General features: G+C 33.2%; 1 protein-coding gene across 2 annotated transcripts in view; it reads left to right on the forward strand.

Moving 5' to 3' along the window:
• Positions 1-17894, forward strand: part of LOC306638115 (protein EURL homolog) — a 31732-nt gene extending 13838 nt beyond the window's left edge. For both annotated transcript variants that reach the window (XM_079101229.1, XM_079101230.1), the window contains exons 3-5: positions 9845-10378; positions 11273-11335; positions 13241-17894. In XM_079101229.1, the coding sequence (XP_078957355.1) occupies positions 9845-10378; positions 11273-11335; positions 13241-13407 (764 nt within the window). In that variant the 3' untranslated portion in view covers positions 13408-17894. The remainder of the gene's footprint in view (positions 1-9844; positions 10379-11272; positions 11336-13240) is intronic.
• The last annotated feature ends 4898 nt before the right edge of the window (positions 17895-22792 follow it).

Genomic DNA, 22792 nt, shown 5'->3' on the forward strand with positions numbered 1-22792 from the left:
AATTCACTAGCTGATATGTCTCTTTATTAAATGCTATTATAAAATATTTACCTAAAGAATACTTAGCTAGAATTTCAGGATAAGTGATTCAAATATATGTGAAGAAGTTGAATTAACAGTTTTGGTTCAGCTTTTCATTTTTTTCTCTTATCTGTAGCAAACTCAGTTTCTTAGAATATTAACTTGGCATATAGCAGTTGAGGAGATAAAAGACAAAGAATTCATCCGGTTGTTTCTTGCTTTAGAATCCATAAATTTACATTGTCATGTTTGTTTAAATAACATTTCTTTTAACTTTATTTATCATTAATAAATTATTGTTTTTCCTGCAAGTATCTCTGTATGTCACATGTAAGTGGATATTTACAACTAGTAAATCAGTCCTATCATAGTTAATTCGAGTAACTTTTTAGGAGTCATATTTTATGGCAACTTTGTGTTAAAATTATTTTTAGAATAAATATCAGTGTATTGAATTAAAATTACTCAATGGAAAAGTGGAATATAGAGAGGGTCACTTAGGTCAATTGAATTATTGGTTTATAAATTGTATGGTATAATTTAAATTATTATGCTACTTAAAAATTATAGTCTAAATTTCCACATCAATGTTCATAGCTGCTCAATTCACAATAGCCAGACTGTGGAACCAACCTAGATGCCCTTCAATTGATGAGTGGATAAAGAAACTGTGGTATATATATACTATGGAATATTACTCAGCCATAAAGAATGATAAAATTATGACTTTTGCAGGCAAATGGATGAAATTGGAGAATATCATGCTAAGTGAGATAAGCCAATCTCAAAAAGCCAAAGGACGAATGATATCACTAATAAGTGGAGGATGACACATAATGGGGGGGAGGGAAGGGTTAGAGTTAGGGTTAGGGAGGGGGGCAAGTATGGAGGAAGGAACTACTGTATAGAGGGTAAAGAGGGGTGGGAGGGGTGGGGGGAAGGGAAAAAATAACAGAATGAATCAAACAACATTGCTCTATGTAAATTTATGATTACACAAATGGTATGCCTTTACGCCATGTACAAACAGAGAAACAACATGTATCCCATTTGTTTACAATAAAAAAAAAAAAAGCATTCTTAGAGGAATAAAGAATAAACATTTTATAGAGTCAAAAAAAATTATAGTCTAAATTTGATGTATTTTAATATTATAAAAAATATTTAGCCTTTTATATTCTGGGCTACTAAGAGCTTAGTATATTATTCTATCAGTAGGCTTCAAAAGAAATGGTGATGGTTTCCATCCATGTTCACTGTCCAGTAGCCTTTTGTTTATCAGTTAATGTAGGCAAGGTGCCCTGACCAGTTTAGTAGCCTAGCCAGGATGTGGTTATTTAAATTAAATTAAAATTGGAGTTCCTAAGTCACACTAGCTGTATTTCAAATGCTAAATAGCCACTTGTTAGTGGCAGCTACTTGGTCATGTCCATCATCATGGAAAGCTCTATGGACACTGCTGGTTAAAAACAAGTAGCAAAATTAGGGAGTAGAATTGAGTATGGATTATTTTTTGGACCCTTTTAGTAATAAGAAATCAATAAAATAACCTAGTTCTGTGGCTCACTGGCATTGGCCTTTAAAATTCATTCATTGGATTAAACTGATTTAAGTAACCACTTAATCCTTCTCTTGCTACACACAGAAACTTGAACATAGTATAGACATCCCTAAGCTGAAATCTTCCAAAGACCACCTGTTGGCATATCTTTCTTTAAGGCAATAATCGTCAAATATGGAAAAGCAAGTTGCTGAACCCATCTGTGTACTGGCTTAGTGTGCTTGCCAATAAGTCCATCTGCTACCAGTGCAGAAAAAAGCAATACCTTTTACTTTCAAACAGTATGTTGGCTACTTAAACATGGCAGACTCTATTTAGTCATTTAAGTGGCTCTTGAGTTAGTAGAGGTCTGAAGGGAAAAGAATGGGGTACTCCTTTACAATAGTACTAAGTAGAACAACTGATAAAATTTTCCAAGAAGCATAAACCTATCTTATTGTGGATTTAGGAAGTAGGCATTCCAATCTTGCCTTCCCACCTTTGGTCTGCCATATTTAGTTCCTTGATGGGATAGACAGTTTGAACATCATTCCACTAACAGTAGATGAGATGATAATAGCTCTTCTTGAATCATGGCTTGACTACTCCTTGCTCATCAGATGCATAGTAGTTTAGTCAAACTGAGTAACAAAGCATCACTCAGACAAGCAGTGTTTACACTGCAGCAATCCAGAGAGATATCAGTATATAATCCTAGTACATAGGTCAGGTGGCCTGGCATGGCTCATGAGCCCATGAGATCATGATTACATGCCATTCATTAAAGGAGTGATAAGAACTGTTTTTTTTTTTTTAGTTGTCAATGGACACAATATCTTTTCTTATTCATTTTCATGTGGTGCTGAGGATCCAACCCAGTGCCTCACATATACGTGGCAATTGTTCTACCATTGAGCTGCATCCCCAGCCCAGCTGTTTTGAATTGAAGAACACATGCTCTATTTTCTTTTGGTAGCTGCTCCTCAGTATAGGCCATTTGCCACCAGATCTTCTGATTTTGATTATAAAGTGAAAACAAGAAACTGAGAATATCATATGAACCTAATGTTTATTTTCTTTAAGATACTTGGAGGCCAAACAAAACTTGTCTGCAGTATGGACCCAGTCTATAGGATGTATGTGTGCCACCTCTACTTAATAGGGCTTTTTCTGTATTCCATTTATAAGAAATGGTTATCTGCTCAAAAAAATGAAGTAATCTTTCAGTGCTTTTAGTCTTTCCTAGTGTAACTGTTTGACCTTCCTCCCATTTTTATAAATAATACTTGTTTAGAGAAAGCACAGTAATATTACTTAATATGGGCAACCTTTCCTAGCAGTCAAGATAAGATTATCACAAAAAGAACACCTCACTTATTGGGAAATTATTTAAGCTGGGTAAAATGTGAATTTCCTTATAAAAGATTTTGAAGCAATTAATTCTAATGAATTGTACAAATGTTTGTAAAATTTGATGGCAGTATATTTAAAACTTTTTCACAGCATGTTAACATCCTGGAACATAAACATAAGTTAATTTTCTTGCCATGTTTAAACATCAAGGAAGAACATAGAAACCCACTATTTGGAAAACCCATACTGCCAATTCTCTAATCTGTTCAAAGTTTGAGGTTAAAGTTGAAGTGCTTGCTCTCTGTTTTGTGAAACATGTGTCTTACAACTTTCCATCCAGCTACTGGTTATATTTGTTCTACCTATGGAGCACCAAGATATATGAAACTATTCCTTTGATTGGAAAATAGAATATGTAATCAAATTCAGAATAAAGTCTGGTTGATGACAACTAAATATGCATATGGCAGTCAGATGGTGTGATTCCAGAATGTGAAGTATAAAGCTATGCAGCATCAGTGTAGAGACAGTGCTGAGAGAGAGTGCCATTTGATAGGACCAGCTGGTGAACCATCAAGAAAACATTGCTTTTGCTTACTTTATTACCACCATACCATAAATAATATCTTCAAGATATTAGGGATAAAAGCTAGAAGATAATGGGATATCTGATAGAAGTTTTTAAGTGTTTTTGTATTAATGACTTTTTTGTGCTATTTGGAGTATCCTGTTTATTAGGAAAAATTAGCATTATTGCAATAGGCAGATTAAATATAAGCATAGAAACACTCTTATTTTAAACGGTGACAGTGTAATTACAGATAAATATCTGCATTTGAATAGCCTTTGCTTTTCTCTGGGTTTAACCAAGTTTGCATAAAACAATTTACCTTAGAGAGTTAAAGAATAAAAGTGTGGGGATAGCATGCCAGATGGGTTAGTGGGAGGGTTTTCAGAGTATGTAAGTGGTTTATATAAAAAATCTGGGATAAAATGGGAAAAAATAAAACTTTTTAATAGGAACAGCTTAACTTTGTAAAATACCACTTTTTATACAAAAATGTCCAAATATCTTCTATCCAGAGGAAACTAGTACTTTAAAAAAAAAATAGCAGTTATGGTTGCCAAGTAAGGCATTGGTTCTCTATTAGCAATGACCTCTTCCCTGAAAAAGTGACATGGGTGTCTTTCAGTCATGTTTTAAGGACATTTTCATAATAATCAGTATGTGACATTGGCCTCCAAAATTTGTATTTGTAAAGAAATCTTTGAACTAGTTCGAAAATTCCTTATAACTCCGTTCTTCAAAAGTATCAATTGATTTAATTACACTTAAATTCACTCCCTTTCAAAAACTACTTAAGAAACAAATTCGTGCTGAGAGCTATTTACACTTGTAAATGCAATTAAAATAGAAAAGTCATTTGGGAAACTCACTGAGATTGCTCTTAATAGCAATCGTTGTTTCCCATATGAATTTGAAATGGTGAAGTAGAAAAACTTGCTTCAAGAATTTAAAAAGTGACATGTATATTACTGTTGTAAATTAAGCTACTTACATTATTTTCTAGATTAAAAAATAACTTGTTATATGAAGTAATGTATTTTTAAAAATTTTGTTCTGTTTTCTCTGCTGCATGGGATATTTTAAAGTATATTTATAAAACGAACACATCCGGGGCTGGGGATGTATCTCAGTTGGTAGAGTGCTTGCCTCATAGGCACAAGGCCCTGGGTTCAATCCCCAGCACCACCAAAAAAAAAAAAAAAAGCCAACTTGAACTTTAAAATTACGTTGTTTGAAAATGTTTTATAATTGACTTAACTAAAGAAGTTAGAGGTGCGGATCTCAAAGAATGAATTACACTTTACATAAAACAGTTCTCTTTGTAAATTTCTATTTAAAAATATATAATTGAGTAGAAGTTTGTGATTTTCTTGACAAATTGATGCCACAGGAATGCCATTTCTGAATTTAGTGGTACTTATTGTTTTCTTGGAGTAGTAGCCCATTAGACTAAACATAGGTGTACCTTCACTGAAAGATAGTCTTAATTATTCTCTGAGCAGCCTAGTAGAACTGCACATCCTGGTTCCCTTGCTAGCACTGGCAAAACTGCATTGTAGTAGACTGCAAATGATAATTGGTAATAAGGTTTGTTTAGGATTTTTTTAAATATAGTTTTAATTTTTTCTAATAGAATTACTTTTTCTAGAGTATCTGCCATGTGCCAAACAGAATAGCACTGAGGATGAAGATGCATATGAGGAAAATAGATATGGTCCCCTTTTTTAAACAGAACTTTGCTTGTAGCAAGAGACAAAAGCTAATACAGAGGCAATTGTTAATATTAACTGTCCAAGATGTATTGATTAGAGACAGATTCTTAGAGAAGGTAAGAACTAGACAGATGATGATGATGACTCTGATTTGCAGTGAGAATATAATGGAGGATTTAAGATGTTGCTAGATTTCATGGGAGAAAAATCTATTAGGGTGGACAGAAAAACATCTTTTAAAAAAATGTTTATATTGATGCATTATAGTCATATAGTGGGGTTCATTTGGACATAATCATACATGCATGGAACATAATTTGCTCTATTTCATTCTCCAGTACTTGCCTTCCTGCCCACACCGTTCTCCTTCCTTTAGATATACATAAATGTGGAATTCACTGTAGTATGATCGTAAAGGTACAGAGTATAATTTGGTCAATTTCATTCTACAATTGCTCATTTTTTTTTCTGTCCCGCCTTCCTCCTCCTGGATCCCCTTCCTCTACCTCACTGATCTCCCCTCTGTTTTCGTGGGCTCTGCTCTCCCTACCCCGCCCCCCACTATTTTCCCTTATTTTGCCCTAGCTTCCCTCTAATAGAGAAAACCTTTCAACCCATAACTTTCTGGATATGGCTTATTTCACATATCATGATGTTCTCTGGCTCAATCCATTTACTAGCAAATGCCATAATTCCTTTCTTCTTTATGGCTGAATAAAACTCCATTGTGTATATATGCCACATTTTCTTCATTCATCTATTGACAGGCACCTTGACTGGTTCCATAACTTGGCTATTATGAATTGCACTACTGTAAACATTAATGTGCCTGTATCACTGTAGTATGCTGATTTTAGTTCTTTGGGATAAATATGGGATAGCTGGGTCATATGGTAATCCTATTCCTAGTCTTTTGAGGAATTCCCACACAACTTTCTGGAGTGGTTGTTATCAATTTGGAGTCCCACCAGCAGTGTATGGGTGTATCTTCCCCACCCCCATCCTCACCAGTATTTATTATTATTTGTATTCTTGATGAATGCCATTCTGACTGGAGTGAGATGAAATTTCAGTGTAGTTTTTATTTCAGTTCCCCTGATTGCTAGGGATGTTGAACATTTTTTCATATATTTATTGGTCATTGTATTTCTTCTTTTGGAGAAATATCTGTATATTTAATTTTCCCATTTATTCATTGGTTATTTATTTATTTATTTATTTATTTTAGTTCTTTATATATTTTGTTTTTTAATCCCATGTTGGAAGAATAGCTGGCAAAGATTTTCTCCCATTCTGTAGACTCTTAATCATTTCCTTTGCTGTATAGAAGCTTTTTGATTTATTATTGGTCCCACCTCTACTTAATAGGGCTTTTTTCTTTCTTGAGCTTTAGGAGTCTTGATAAGGAAGTTTTTGTCTGCACTACTATGTTAGAGTGTTGACCTTACCTTTTCTTCTAGCAGTTGCAGAGTTTCTGGGCTAATTCCTAGGTCTTTGATCCACCTTGATGTGATTTTTGTGCAAGATGAGAAATGGGAATAAATTTAATTCTTTTATATCTAGAGATCCAGTTTTCCCAGAATTAAAAGTTAAAAAGGTCATTTTTTTCTCTACTCCCTGTTTTTCACAACTTCGTTTATTGTCAAATAACTATATCTATGCGGGTGTCTGAGTCTTCTCTTCCATTAGTCTTCATGTTTATTTTGATGCCAGTACCATGTTGTTTTTGTCCTATAACTCTGTAGAATAATTTGAGATCAAATATTGTAATACCTTCAATGCCACTATTCTTGTTCAGTATTGCTTTGGCTACTGTGGGTCTTTTATTCTTCCAAATGAATTTTAGGACTACTTTTTCTGGTTCCGAGAAGATTGTCATTGGTATTTTGATGGGAATTGTATTGAATATATAGATTGCTTTTGATAATGTGGCTGTTTTGACAATATTAATTCTACTTAATAGAACGTGGTAGGTCTTTCCATCTTCTAAGTTTCCTTCAGTGTTCTGTATTTTCATTGCAGAGGTCTTTCCCCTCTTCATTCCCAAGTTTGTTTTGTTTTTGAGATTATTATGAACAGATAATTTTCCTGATTTCTTCCTCAGCAGGTTCATTATTGGAATATAGGAAAGCTATTGATTTGTGAATATTGATCTTTTGTATCCTGCTACTTTGCTGAATAAGGGAGGAGCTCATAAGAAGATGATTTAGGTTTCTTCCTTGAGCAGTTGGTAGTCCCAGACCTAGTAGGAGGTTGGGGTTTAAAATAGAATGAAGGCAGAAGAGTTCCATTTAGAAAGAATGAATTTGAGGAGCTTCTAGGGACATGTATGTGGAAATGTCCAGTAAATGGCTTTACAAAATATGTATTCAGAACTCTTCTTGCCCATGCCAACGTTTTTGTTGTTGTTTTTGTTTCTGTTGTGTGATTTTTATACAGAATTTTTCTCCTGCGTGTCTGAAAGAATTCAAAATTTATTTCACACTTTATGTATTTGCATAATAAATTGGCTACTGGAGTTTTATTATTTGCTGTTTGTCTCAACAAATTACTTAGTATAAATAGTCTTGATTGTCTTGGTTCCTATTTTTGATTTGGGGATTTAAGTAGAGGTTAAGAGAAATTATTTATGGAAAAAAAGAAAAGCTATATTGCAAAGAAGCAACATTGAATAAAAAAAATCTTTAAAAGTCCACATTATTTTATTGATGTATTATTAAAATGAAGCTCTGGGTACATGAGGAAATTAGTTGTTTGATACACTTAATTACTTTTTAGTATAGCTTCTGTATAAATATCAAAATCTCCATATTTAATAGTAAATATTATTTTCTGTAGCCTACTTTAGAACTTTTTCTTTAATTAGCTATAGACTAAAGGAGAAACTCATAATTTACTATATTCAAACACAACTAAATTGTTGGTATATATTAGAGCTGTGGCAGTGGACTGAGAAAGAAACCATCTACTTACTGTTTTGGTGAAATCGTTAGCCATCTGTTGGCAACAAGACCTTAAAGAATTTTCAGAGCGTAAGGAAATTCTTTAATAAATTTTGTAAAGTTAGTAATGTAAGCAAGCTTTTAAGTTTCTTTGTGTACCTGTATTTCTCAAACATACAAGCTTTGGAATAAAACAGTAAAATGGAACTATTTCTTGTTTGGTCTATAACTGTGATAGCTACCTTTTGTCTTATTTATTATCTAAAACATAATAACAACACTTTAATATTGTGATAAAAAAAGACTTGTGAATTTCCTTTTTATTTTACTTAGTTTTGAATATGTACACTGTTTTATCAAATAGAGTTTGAGATTTTGCATGTAAATATTCTGAAGGTGTTGGAAACTTGACCTGGCCAGATAATAACTGATAGAAATATACATACACACAATTGCAATACAAATAGCAAAGTAGTAAAAAAAACTTGTACTTGTAGTATAAGTAGGAAAGTCTAAATTATTTGTAACAATTTTTATGCACATTGGAAGAAACAATGTTCAAATGTTCCAGTGTACCTCCTGAGAACAAGCTGTTCACATATGCCTGTAATAATAAGTGTTCGGGAGGTATGCTTACATAGCTTAAGGTAACTTGTGAAGGAACTGAGAGGCAATTTAGCGTATGATTATGTATTTGTTATATGTTTGAAAATGTATTCTAAATTTTTAAAAATCAAGTTAGAATACTTAAACTCTTAGGAAAGTGGAATATATTTTCATTTTATGGCGTGTAATGAATTTTTGTTAGTTGAATTGTACTGATTACTGAATCTTGGCAGATTGGGCTTATGGCTTCATAAATAATAATTGTGTAATATATTTCTTCTACATGATGAAATTCTCTTGATAAAGTTTTATATAAAGTGGAAATGTGAAAAATATTAGATGCTTTCATTTTTCTTTTTTTTTTTAACTTGACAAATAGTTCATTAACTTCTTGAGACTTCTATTATATATTTTCTGGTACTGGTTATTTCTTCCTAATAAAAATATAACTAGTAACTTAAGAACATGATTTACTTTTTGTTGTGGAGGGGGACTTGAGCATTTCTGATATTGAACCTTATAAAAAATTTTTTGCAGGTGTGCACTTCAGGAAGATTTGTAAAGAAAGCATTGATATAAAGGCCAAGAGTCAATAAATTTCTGGCCAGGCAAGGTGGCACATGCCTGTAATCTCAGTGGCTCAGGAGACTGAGGCAGAAGGATTGCTAGTTCAAAGCCAGCCTTAGCAACTTAACAAGGCCCTAAGCAACTCACCGAGACCCTGTCTCTAAATAAAATACAAAAAAGGGCTGGGAATATGTCTCAGTGGTTAAGTACCCCTGAGTTCAATCCCTGGTATCAAAATAGAAAAAAATAATTAATTTCTGGGTTCAGTAATGTTTTTTGTAAAATGTGACTCTTGGTGGACCAGGATTAACATTGAATCAAGTTCTTAGGAAGGTGTTATTATTTATATTACTGAATATAAGTTAAAATGAAACAAATTATTAGGCCACATTATAGTATTAATGCCAATATCCATTATATTTTTTCCTCTAATTTAAAAACTTTGAGACTGTTTTTACTAAGATTTGTATATTCTTAAAGTACCTTATAAACATAAATGTTTCTTAGATCTTTTTTCTTTCTTTCTTTTCTATAGGAGTACCAAAATCTAATCTTTTGCACACCAAATCATTAAGGGGCCATAAAGACTGCTTTGAAAAATACCATTTAATTGCAAACCAGGATTGTTCTCGATCTAAACTTTCCAAAAGTACTTATGAAGGAGTTAAAACTATTTTGAGTAAGAAGATAAACTGGATTGTACAGTATGCACAGAATAAAGACCTGGAATCAGATTCTGAATGTTCTAAAAACCCCCAACATCATCTGTTTAATTTCAGGCATAAAACAGATAAAAAATTACTCCCACAATTTGACTCTCAAGTACCAAAATATTCTGCAAAATGGATAAGTACAGGTGCCATCTCAAACTGTTCACAAACAATTTTGGAGCAGAGGGAAAATACAGACTTTGGGCTTGCTATGTTACAAGATTCAGGTGCCACCTTATGCCATGACAATGTGTTATGGCCTCATACTCACAACCAGGCACAGAAAAAAGAAGAGACTCTCTCTAGTCCAGAGGCTAATAATGTCCAGAACCAGAGTCTACATTACAGCAGAGAGGAACGTAAGTAAAAGGGGAAGAAAGGTAAATGGAAGTCTGGGGTGGGGGCATTGTTTGGTCGTTTTTTTTTTTGGGGGGGGGGGGGGGTTGTTTTTACAGTTTTATATATGTGTGAGGTGCCAAGAATTTTGATTTAGAACCACAGATCGGTTGAGCATATTAAATAAGAGATTCACCTTAGCAAAAATGATATGTCTTAAAACTCTGTGCTTTAGAATACTCCTGAGTATGTCCCACATGTTGACATTTGGGAGTCCTCTATCATTTGTTCTGCCATTTTAATGATTAAATTGAATGGAATAAGCAAACTCAATTGGAAAGTTCAGGGTTCATATAGTTCAGAAGTATAGCCTCAACTATCTACTAATACACATTATCACATTGCTAATTGATACCAGACTGATTGGGAATGGCATTTAAAAGCAAAAATCTGGCATTTTTATGGAAGTCTAAAAAGTAATGTCAGCATTTATTGAAAAATAAGAAAAAGCAACTCTGTATCTGTTTATATCACAGAAACCAAAGTAATTTTTATTGACCTTAATCAGATATTTAGAGTCAGAAGGGACTTGATGGGTAAAGACTAGCACCTTTTTAAAACCTGAAATAGGAGATACCAGAATTCAGCAGACCTACTATTAAGTATTTTTTTTGTGTGTGAAACTTTTGTTTCTGGTGGAGGGATTACTACTGGTAGAGATGGTTATTGTGGCTAGCATTTGAAAAGTTCTCCACACTATCAGCTAATAAACGAATCCTGGCGTACTGTTTAATGTTGTGTTGGGAGATAACTGCAATTTTTTAAAGTAGGATATTATATTAGATAACTTAGATCATATTATTATATTAGACAAATTAGATTGTAGTGGTAACAATGAATGTATTTTCATGTTTCAGTGAATTTGATGACTCTTGGTGAGGTAGAGCAACTGAATGCAAAGCTCCGGCAACAAATCCAGGGTAAAGAATCATTCTCAATGTTTTTTCACATGAAAATTTTGATTCAGAAATCTTCTGTGACAAGACACCATTGGCAGCATTTAAATTTGGAAAATAGAAATTAGAATTTTTTATTTTCCAGAGCAAGGAGAATAAGAGAATAACTTGTTTATGAACTGCAGGGAAAATAGGTCTTTTTCTCTTCTAAGTAAAAATGGAGACTAGAGTTTAATCTTACTAACATTTTACTGATTATGTACTACTGTGGCAGGGACTGTGGATTTGCTCCCTGATAGTTCTTTAAGGCAGGTAATATTAGCTCTGATTTTTGTTACGTTTTGTTTTGTTTGAGGTACCAGAGATTTAACTTAGGGTGCTTAATCACTCAGCCACATCCCCATCCCTTTTTATATGTTTTTTTGGAGACAGGGTCTCACTAAGTTGCTTAGGGCCCTGCTAAGTTGCTAAGGCTGGCTTTGAACTCACAAGTTTCCTGTCTCAGCCTCGCAAGTCCCTGAGATTATAGAGGTGTGCCACAGTGCCTGGCTTGTTTATTTTTATTTTTAAATTACAAACAATTTAAAACATATAAATGTAGTGACACTCATATGGGTAAAGTGAACCTTTACCCATCTATTACAGCTTCGACTATTATCAGTGCGTAGATAATTTTTCTTCTTTTTTATTTGTATCCATTCCTCTTGCCCACCTCCACACCAGCATGGATTATTTTGAAACAAGTCCCAGACAACATATTGTTTTGTCCATAAACATTCCAGGATTTTCTCTAAAAGATAAATTTTATTAAAAAAAAAAAAACCAACTTATTATCACACCTTTTAAAATGCTAATAATTCCTTAACACCTTAACATCATCATGATGCTAACACCAAGAGTTAATAGTTCAAATTTCCCCATTATCTTTTTTTTTTTTTCTTTATAATTTGTTCCCATTTAGGTGAGGAAATTGTATTTTGGAGACTTTAAGTCATTTTGCAAAGCTATGTCTTCAGTCAGTAACAGATCAAGGATTCTAAACTATTTTTAACTGCAAAGTTAGTGCCTCTACTTCATGTACAAACAGAGAAACAAGATGTATCCCATTTGTTTACAATAAAAATTAGACTAAAAATAATGATGACGACGATAATAACAGCAATTTATATTTATCAAGTACTTTTTTTATGAACTTTACAAATACGATCTTATTTAATCCTTGTAGTAACCTTGTGTGGTGTTGACTTTTTTTTTTGTACCAGAATCGAACCCAGGCACTTAACCACTGAGCCATATCCCCAGCCCATTTTACTTTTTATTTTTATGCAGGATCTCACTAAGTTGTTGAGGCTGCCTTTGAACTTGCAATCCTACTGTCTCAGCCTCCTGAACTGCTGGGATTACAGGCATGAGCCACTGTGTCCCAGCACTATGATTTTTAATCTTAAACATAAAAGAAAATTGAAATAGAAAGCTTTAAATTACTTCCTTGAGGCACATAATAGTAGTAATAAGAATTTGAAAATTTAGATAATCTGGTTCCAAAGCCTCTTAGAGGAGTTTCCAGATCTGGCTACTAATGGACATTTCTTACGCATACATAAGTTATATTGCTTATTGACGAAACCTATTTAGAAATCCTAATTAAGAAGTGACTCAGTGGTAAAGGTAACCACCATTTCTGTTGTGTCTATAGTTGTTGCTTGTGACTCTTTTTTAAGTTTTAAACTATAGAGACTTCCCAGGATGATCAGAACTGAATAGGCTTTGAGAACCTAGCTGTTTCCTTGGAGTCAATTCAATTTCATTGCTTAAATTCACCCAGTGCATTCATTTCAGTAAGAGTACTAATATACACTTAAAATATAAATCATAGGATTAGCTTTAGTTTCTGTGTACTAAAAATGAAACTTTTTAAAACCTCTGCAGAAGTATTTGAAGAGTTAACACATCAAGTGCAAGAAAAAGATTCTTTATCCTCAGAGCTCCATGTCCGTCATGTCGCCATTGAACAGCTTCTCAAGAACTATTCCAAGTTACCATGCCTACAAGTGGGACGAACAGGAATGAAGACACACCTACCCATAAACAACTGAACTAATTTTTTTTTTTTATCAGTCTGCCAAGAATGCAACTTTGAAGACGTTTTAAAGAAGGTTATGATCCATTTTTTTATGGTCATTAAATTTGCAAAGCTTAAGGCAAAGTATTTAACATCTTTGTCTAATAAAGCAGATCATTATACTCTAGTCTTCTAGGATTAGTCATTTGGCTTCATTTTGGGAATCTTTTTGTCATAAAATCACTAAAATGCCCCTCCCTAACTTTAATCACATGTGTCAACTTAAATATACTGTTACAGTGTGATTTTATTGTCAAAAGAATAGATTAACAAACTCCATATATTATCCTGAATTACTAAAGATAATTTTAAGAGGGAAATGTAATTCATAATAATCACCTCTTATTTATTATGAGCAATATTTTAATACAAAAAATTTTATATATAAAAATGCTATTTTAGGTACCTTTTCATTCTCTTTGTAAATGTGTATTTGAATGGCTTTGTGTATTTATACTTTTATGTGTAAAATATGCTCATCTGTATTTCAGATCACTTCATTTTATTCTCTTAAATATGATGTTTTTATAACTGTTATCTTGCTCTCCAAAGATAAATGTATTTTGGAGTAGAAATCTATCTAGTTGAATTGTTTTAACTTCTAATAACTTAGAAATTAATAACTTTTGAAAGCAAGTATCCAAGTAGATAAAATACGTTATTCTAACAAAAGCAGTTCTGGGTTAGCTTAGGAAGAAAATACTAATCTAAATTTTGCCTCCATAGAAGTAAAAACCTCTTCTACTTCATTATTACTTTCATTTTAATGATTTTGATGTGTTAAAATTTGGACAGAGTAAATCAAGCCTCACTTCCAAATCAAAAGTAAAGTAATATCTTCAATTTGAAGTGTCCTATTTTTGGGAAAAGCTTTTGTTTGCCACTTCAGATAGTTTTAAGAATTCTTACACTGTCTGAATTCTCTTATCAATGTCATTGAAATTAGTGTTCCAAGAAAGCATTGTAAGGTGTTCTTCTAAACTTTAGAATCTAAGATAATGACAACATTACTAGACACAAGAAAAATGAAGCTTCTAATTCAATAATCCCATGTTTAGAAATTATGCTTATAAGCTGCCTATGATGTTTCCAAAGAGTTGTTAACTAATAGATGTTAAAACTGTCAAGCAGCTAGTTTTAATAATGCATTACAGCATATACCATAACCAATGCAAAATACCAGAGGATTCTAAATTCTGTTTTCAGCTGGTGCTTAGAATGTATTGATGAGGTAGCTCCTTTGGTTCAAAGAATCTGCAGAAACGTCTATTCACTTGGCAGCCTCATGCATAAAGATATGAATGACTTCTGCTTAAATTTGGCAGCTTGTCCTAGGTTGGTTCAGATGTTAGACTTAAACACAAACAGTATTTGAGTAAGCAAAGATATCTTTCAGTCTCATTGAAGGTAACTTTCTATAGTGCTAAGATATATGAAACTGGACTGAGGATAATAATTGCTAATCCCATAGATTTTTTTTCATTGAAATACGACATAACTGTCAAGCTTTTTGTAGAGAGCTTTTGAAATATTCTTTAAGTTTCTCTCAATTCTTTGAGTCATCCAAAATGAATTTAAAATCCAGGGAATAGGAATGGATGCATTGCCTTAGTTTTAATAAGCTTTAAATTGAATGTGTGCAATATGAAAATATCCAAATGTGTAAATTGACTAAAGACTTGTGCTGATTATGCCAATAAGTATTTTAGTGCTTAGTTGTTATGGTTACATTTTCAAATTTGATTTTACTCTTTTTTGGCATAATTCATTAAAAATGTTACCAACCAGTGTGATTGCACATATTTGGGCTTCTGTTTAGATGATTTAGGGACAGTCAAAAAAGTTTGGAATGTGTTGCATTTGATATCAGTAGTAGCATATTTCCAGAATATGAGCCATATGGTGCAGTCCTAAATGCAATAGTGTTATCCAAAGACAGTGTTTGCTTATCCCTTAGAGTTTTCTGGCAAATATGTAGCTTTACTAATGAGTTTGGAATAATTGGGTGGGATTGTACATATACTAAGGTCTTAATTAAGGACTCCTATTTATTCCATCTAGATAGTTCTGCTTCAGCTTGTTTTCAAGGGTGCTCCTAAACTATCTATGGTGCTGGTATTCACACTAGTACTTACTCAGATGAATTTCTAGGAAAAAAAATTGAAGTATTTTGCATAGCAGTCTATCCAAATATTTGGTTAACCTATATATTCTCAACCTTTGTTGATTGAATATGCAGTTATTGTAAATGGTAAAATAAGGTTCAGGAATGGAGTTGAATTAAAACTTGAGAGAACATGAAATCACAAATTCCATATTTGGCTGTTTTGTATAATTGTTAGTACATTTTGAGAAAGTTTAGAAAAAATATATCAATATGCTTCAGTTTCAAAAATGGCAAAAAAACACTGCTAGTGACACATTACTAACATTTTCAGAGCTTATATGATTAAGGGGAATGAAATAAAACTAACTTTTTTTAATAGTAGTTTCATAACTAGACAAGGTAAATTGAATTTTAGAAAACTGGAGTCAAATGTGGTAATAAGGCCCTGGGTTTAATACCCAGCATCACAAAAAAATAAGTAACTAACTAAACAAAGTTTTTAAATTGTTCAGTGTTGTACAATTTATTTACATCATCGTATCCATTGATCCTAGTATTAATATCTGTTCTTTGAAAAAGGCGTACCAATAACAGATGATTCAGGCAGCCAAATGTTGTTCTATTCCATTTTGTATTGTTCCATGTACTAATGTTGGAGCAAAGAGATGTTCTTAGCTTTTCAAAGTACATGTTCATTTCACCATAAAGTGCCCATTTTTATATGAATTTAAGGGTTATTTTTAAAATACAAAGTTCATGTTGGAAAGTTATTAAAAATATATAATTAAAATATATTTTATGTCATCTTGATAGATATATTGAGATTTCTTGGTTTTGTTTTACAGTATTTTTGCCATTGAAAATGGTTTAAAGTGTTTTGGATTTTTTAAAATAATTGTTTACCTAGGTGTTTACACTGTTGAGACTTGTCAATTTTTGCTAGTTTTTTTAAAGTAAGCTTTTAAATCTATTTTTATGTGTTAATGTTTACCTATTTGTTTTATTTTGTTGCATTTTAGAGGAAGTCTGCTTTCATTGTTAACATTGTAAAATGTCATACAAAATGTATAAGCTCTAAAGTAGGAATTTTAAATTATTTGTGTACCTTATTAGGTTCAGATTAGTAACTATAAAAATAGGTTACATATACGTGAAAACTTTTAAATGGTATAGTATAAAATTCTTGTAGTGTTTTGTGACTTTTGCCAGTTCATTTATTGACATGTTATTGCTTATGCTAAAGTAAGATATTTGAGTATTTTAAGTACATATTAAGTTTAATACTCTACAAAAATTTTCAGATACTTTCTGGTCAGATGTGACTGTAAAGTAAAGGTAACTGATTTGATTTCAGTATATGATTGCATTTTTTTACTTCAGATTTGTGGAAATGATGGAAATCATTTTCACAGGTTTGAGGAAATCTGTGGTGAAATTAGTAAGAGATAAAGCCCTCAACAAGTTATTCTTGCAAAGTTAAGTGGTAATGGGATAAAGGAACATTTATTCACCAGAATAATAAGATAATGGGGATTTGGCACAAAGGAGGAGAGGACTACAATTCTGTGTTTGGTATATTGAGGCTTCATCTTGCATCTCCATATTTTTATTTTACTTCATCCTTTCACATTTGCCATTGTTGTGGTATAGTCTGACCTATTAAACAACTTCAGGCTGTGGTTACCTTGCTGTGAACCATATTATAATAAGTTGGTACCATTAATTTTTTTTAACACCTAGTTTATAACATATACTTTCTTTGCTGTTTTTAGTTTAAAAGAGTTCATATTAGAAGTACATTCAGTAATTTTGAATTTTAAGCTTACCAAAGTGCAACAAAAAAAATCATGGAGATGAACATTACCCTTTCCCCCAAAAAAGTGTTATTTGAACTTACCCCAACTGCATTAGAGTATTTTAATAGACATTTGTTCCTTGCTTCCTTTAAATATGTCTAATGTTTTTTCCCCTATCCTACTACCTCCAAAAGAGGCAATTTAGAAAATATTCAGTAGTAACTTCTGTTGAATGCCATTTCTACTTATATAATGTGTGTATGTGTATAAATCTTGCTTTAAATCCGAGTAACATATACTGTGATCATTGGCTTAATCTTGCTTTGATGTTACAAATATATTTTGCAAAATTGTGCTGAGATATTTAGAAAAAGAAAATGAAGCTGCTGTGGTTAAGACTCAGTTTGTTTCAAAAAAATTTATTTAGACATTATTTGGTTGTTATATTTTCTTTGAAAATTGCAATAATTTATATATTTGTATTCTGCTTTGGAACTGTATATATGCTTGTCTACTATTTTTAATTTTACAATAAAATAAATATTTTGTTATCTGCTAGCTTCAGTGGATGTATTTAAGAGTACCTTCTTTTTTTTAAATAGTTGACTTGTAATAAGAATTTTGTTTCAGGTTTAGGGAGTTAACTTAGAATTGCCTTGCTGGATACATAGTTCAGCATTAGAGTGCTTGCCTGGTATGCACAAGCTTAAGGCAATGGTCTCGATCCCCAGCACTGTGCAAAAAGTAAAAAGAAAAAAAAAAAAATCTTACAAGACTCTTAGGTTATCTTTTTATTTCTTATGTAGTCTTTAATACTTAATATCCCCTGTGTCCCAAGAGTCCAGAAGCAGGAAATAAAGAATCTAAAGGGAGAACTTCAGTGGAGAGTACTTGCCTAATAATGTGTAAGGCAAGTACTCATCAACGGCTAAATAAATAGAGGTGTAACTTATATACAGTAAATATACAGGTTTTAAGGACATCATTTGAGTTTTAACAAATGTATATAGGTATACAGTTATCGCTCCCTTTGGTCCCCTCTCCAATAACTTCACTCTCCCATCTCCCACTCACAGTTATGATCTCTATCACCATTATTTGCCTATGCCTGCCTTAGAATTTTATCTAAGTGTACTCATACAATATGTACTTTTTGCCTTTGACTTTTTTGAATGCTTTTTAAATTCATGTTAACTCAGAGATCAGTAGTGCATTCCCATTTTTTGCTGACTGGTGTTCCATTGTATGAATGTATTGAAATCAGTCTGCTTATCCACTCTCCACTCTCATGTTCATGGACGTTTGGGTTATTCCACTGTGAGCTACTAAGAATAAAACTGTTAGGAATTTTTTTTTTAACTGACTTTTAAAGACTATTAAAAATAGGAAAATAAAATATTTGAGACCTTGATCTCAAGTTTTTATTTTCCTATTTTTAATGTTCTTTATGTGGTTATTAGCATTATGAATCTAAAGAGTTAATAAATTACCCTTTTTTAAAATAAAGTTATTTATAAGATGTAACAATTTAAAACTAGGTAAACAACTGCAAAAGATCAGAGACAGATTATGAAATAATAAATATTTGAGAATCAAAACATTAGAAAAGGTACTTTTTATAATTTTGAACACATATTAATTATACAAATTAATAGGTTTCACTGTAGCATTTCCATGCAAGCATATATCATGCTTTACTCATGTCTATCCTCCCTTCTATCCTCTCCTGTACCCCTCCCCCCAATCCTTTTCCTAGTCCCTAAGAGTCCCTTTGCTACTTTTAGGTCTGTTTTAATTGATTGTTGTTTTGAGGGAGAAAACATGCAGAACTTCTTGGTTTATTTGACTTAACATGATGTCTTCCAGTTCTGTCCATTTTCCTGCAAATGACAGAATTTCATTGTTTGTGACTGAATAATATATCACTGTTTATATATACCTTTTTGTTTATTCATTCATCTGATGGATACAAAGGCTGATTGCTGATCTTGGCCATTGTGAATAGTGATAATAAACATGGATATACAGGATATATAACCAGGAGTGATATAATTGGATCATACGATAGTTCTATTTTTAGTTTTTGAGGAACCTCCACATTGTTCCACATAGTATATATACTAATTATCACATTCCCATTCTCACCAACAGTGTATAAGGATTTTTCTCCACAGCCTTGTCAGCATTTGTGATTTGGGAGGTAATAGCCATTCTAACTAGAGAGAGATGGAATCTCAATACAGTTTTTGACTCACATTTCCCTGACAGCTAAAGATATTAAGATTTTCCATATTTTTATTGACCATTTATACTTTTGAAACATGTCTATTCAGATCATGTTTTAGTCAGCTCTTTCATTGCTGTGACCAAAAGACCTGTCAGGAACAATTAGAGGAGGAAAAGTTTATTTAAGGTTCAGTTCCAGAGGTCTCAGTCCCTTAGAGGGCCAACTCCACTGCTCTGGGGGCCAGCTTATGGCAGAAGGGCATGGCCAAGAAACAGAGCTCTGCTCACCAGAGGCAAAATATAAACCTCAAAGACATGCCCCCATTAATCCACCTCCTTCAGCCAGACTGTACCTGCCCAAAAGTTCTTACCCAGTTAATCATGACCTGTGCCAATCTTGAAGTGTTTCCCTATGTTTTCTTGCTAGAAGAATCTTAATCATCCTGGAAAATCTCTCCAAAATCTTTAATTCATAGTACTTTGTCTTTCAGGAAATGGAGACCAAGAGAGTCTAGTTTGAAAAAAAATGTTGATAGGATACCAGACCACAAAGCTCTATTTAGCTCTAACTACTTTGTGACATTAAGAGAAATTCAGCTTGACTTTTCTAAGCTTGGATTCATTAAATTTTGTTCCTGTTCAGTTTCTCAGCCTTCTAGAGATTTTCAAAACTATTTAAAAAATTTTTTTTTCATTTGTTTAGTGTCATTATAGGCCTCAGAATTTTTTGTAGGTGTCTTAGAGGTTGACAAGCATGTACAAGTTTGAATAAAATAGGAGGGGCAGCTATAAGCAGAAGAATGCCCTGGATATCCTAAATTGGTTTTTAAAAAGTATTTTGAGGGAGTTTACTTTTGGAGTCTGATCTAAATGACATGTTAAGTTCCTTCTAACTTGAAAATTGCATATGACATGCAAGTTTACATCAGTGGATTTTTCTTAATTAAATAGTAATGATAATAACCATTCCTCCACATATGTATCCCATTCCAGAGTTTGGGATGGCATAAGCCACCAAACCACCTCTAGAAGCAAAACTTTGCTATCTCACCCTCCTTTGCATCTGGGGCACCCCTCCCTGTCTGGCGAAGAGGGGAAAAAATGAATAAGGGAGGGTCCATGTTGAAAGCATCAGTTTTAACTATCATTTGGGCACAACAGCCATTATCCACATTCAGTGAGGCTATCGGTGAGCTGGCATCTGGTGTTGAATAGTAGCCATTGCTGGGTGTAAATTTGACTATGAACCTCGTAACTGATTAATCGCCTTTGTTCCTGTGGTTTCCACTGCTTTCTGATTGATCTTTATCCATTGATTAAATTCCTTTTCAGCCTAAATCAACTACTTGACTTTCTCTAGCTTGCAGTCGAGAGTTCTGGTCTATATCTAGTGCACTCCTATGGAGATCTTAGGAATTTGGTTTGTAGAAGTGTACTGCTGAGAACCACTATCCCTTAGGATACCTTAACTGTCCCTCAGCACCTACTGACTGTCTGTTGGGTCAGCTGAAACTTTATGAAGAAAAATTAAACCTCTTGGTAATGCAGATGTTAAGTTTGGTTGTTGAGTGTTCTGTGTTCTCAGGAGATGTAACTTAGAGAAGCCTCTCTGCTACTAATAACTCAAAAGTGCTGAGTATCTATAAAGATCTTGGAAGGATTGGTCTAATAAAACAGTGATGATCATGCAGGGCCTGTGTTCTTGGTAATACCAAGTCTCCCAGTAATCATCTATTGAATGAATGAGTGAATGACAGATTTCATAGCACCAGGGTTGCATGTCCTCTAAATCCAAAAAATGTCTGAGCCCCTTATTCAGTAAGTGGTTAATTTCTACATATTCTCTGCACATACATCACTCTCCATTCCACCTTCCTGACTTTCTGACTTTTGATAACCATTTTCATTTCTCCTCCAAACTAGTGATTTTCTAAATTTTGAGTTTCATCAAACATGCACATTAGGGGGCCTCACCTCCAGAGTTTCTGAATCAATAGGTCAGAGTTGAAACCCAAGAATTTTTCATCTTACAGGTTCCACACAGCACTTAGCAAACCATTGCTTCAAACCATCCATTGCCCTACACATTCCAGAAGAATGTGATGCTTCTTTTCTATTCAAAGATCTTTCAAGGAAGATATTATAACCTTTGCCATCTGACATCCATATATTTTCCCATTTTTATTCTTTCATCAAAGCATCATGTGCCAAGAACTCCACCAAACCCCACAAACTTTGGATCCAGGGGACATAGAAGCCAATAAGACTGTTGGTCAACTAAAAAGGATTCCATCAAAAAATAAAAAATAAATCACAATTGAAAAATGTGCATTGGATTTAGCGACCAAGAATTTACTAAGAACAATTTTAATAGATCTTTGGGAACAAAAATTGGATCACAATGGATAGAACTATGGGTGCAGGAGGCTGGGACTATGGCTCAGTGGCAGAACACTTGCCTAGCATGTGTGAGGCATTGGGTTCAATCCTCAGCACCATATACGAAAAGAAGCAAATAAAGGCACACTGTCCATCTACAACTACAAAAAACATTTTTTTAGAAAGTGTGGGGGGCTTGGGGTTGTGGCTCAGTAGTAGAGCACTTGCCTAGCATGTGTGAGGCACTGGACTCAATTCTTAGCACTACATATAAATAAATGAATAAAAGCAAAAAAGTCTATCAACATTTAAAAAATATTTTAAGTATATATGAATATACACACACACACACACACACACATATATATATATATATATATATATATATATATATATATATATAAAAGTGTAGGTATAGGTGATCTCTGGATTTGGGGTGTGATCACTTTAAGAAGTTTAGCCAAAGTTCAGGCAGTCAAGATGAGGGTTGAAGGTTTTTGCTTTTTTTTTAAAGTTGGAAAATACTGAAGCATGCGTAAATACTAAGAGGATAGATACAGTAGAAAGGCTAAAGATGAAGAGGAAGCAGTAGTCAAAATAGCCAAGTCCTGAAGAGTTGGAATAGGACATCCCCCCTAGAATGACTTGTCTTTGAAGAGGATTAGGATCGCCTCAGGCTTTGACATTGGGAAGAAGGTAAAATTGCGGATGAGTGTATCTGAAGGAAATTCACTGGAGAGAAGGTTGAGAAAATCCTTACCTGATTGTCTTTATTTTCTGTGGCAGAGAAGGAAGAGCTAATGGGGTCAGAGGCTCAGGGAAATGGTGAAGGGCTAAACAGCTTCTTCGAG

This window comes from Sciurus vulgaris (genome assembly GCF_902686455.1).
Source record: "Sciurus vulgaris genome assembly, chromosome: 10".
NCBI classification, from domain to species: Eukaryota; Metazoa; Chordata; class Mammalia; order Rodentia; family Sciuridae; genus Sciurus; species Sciurus vulgaris.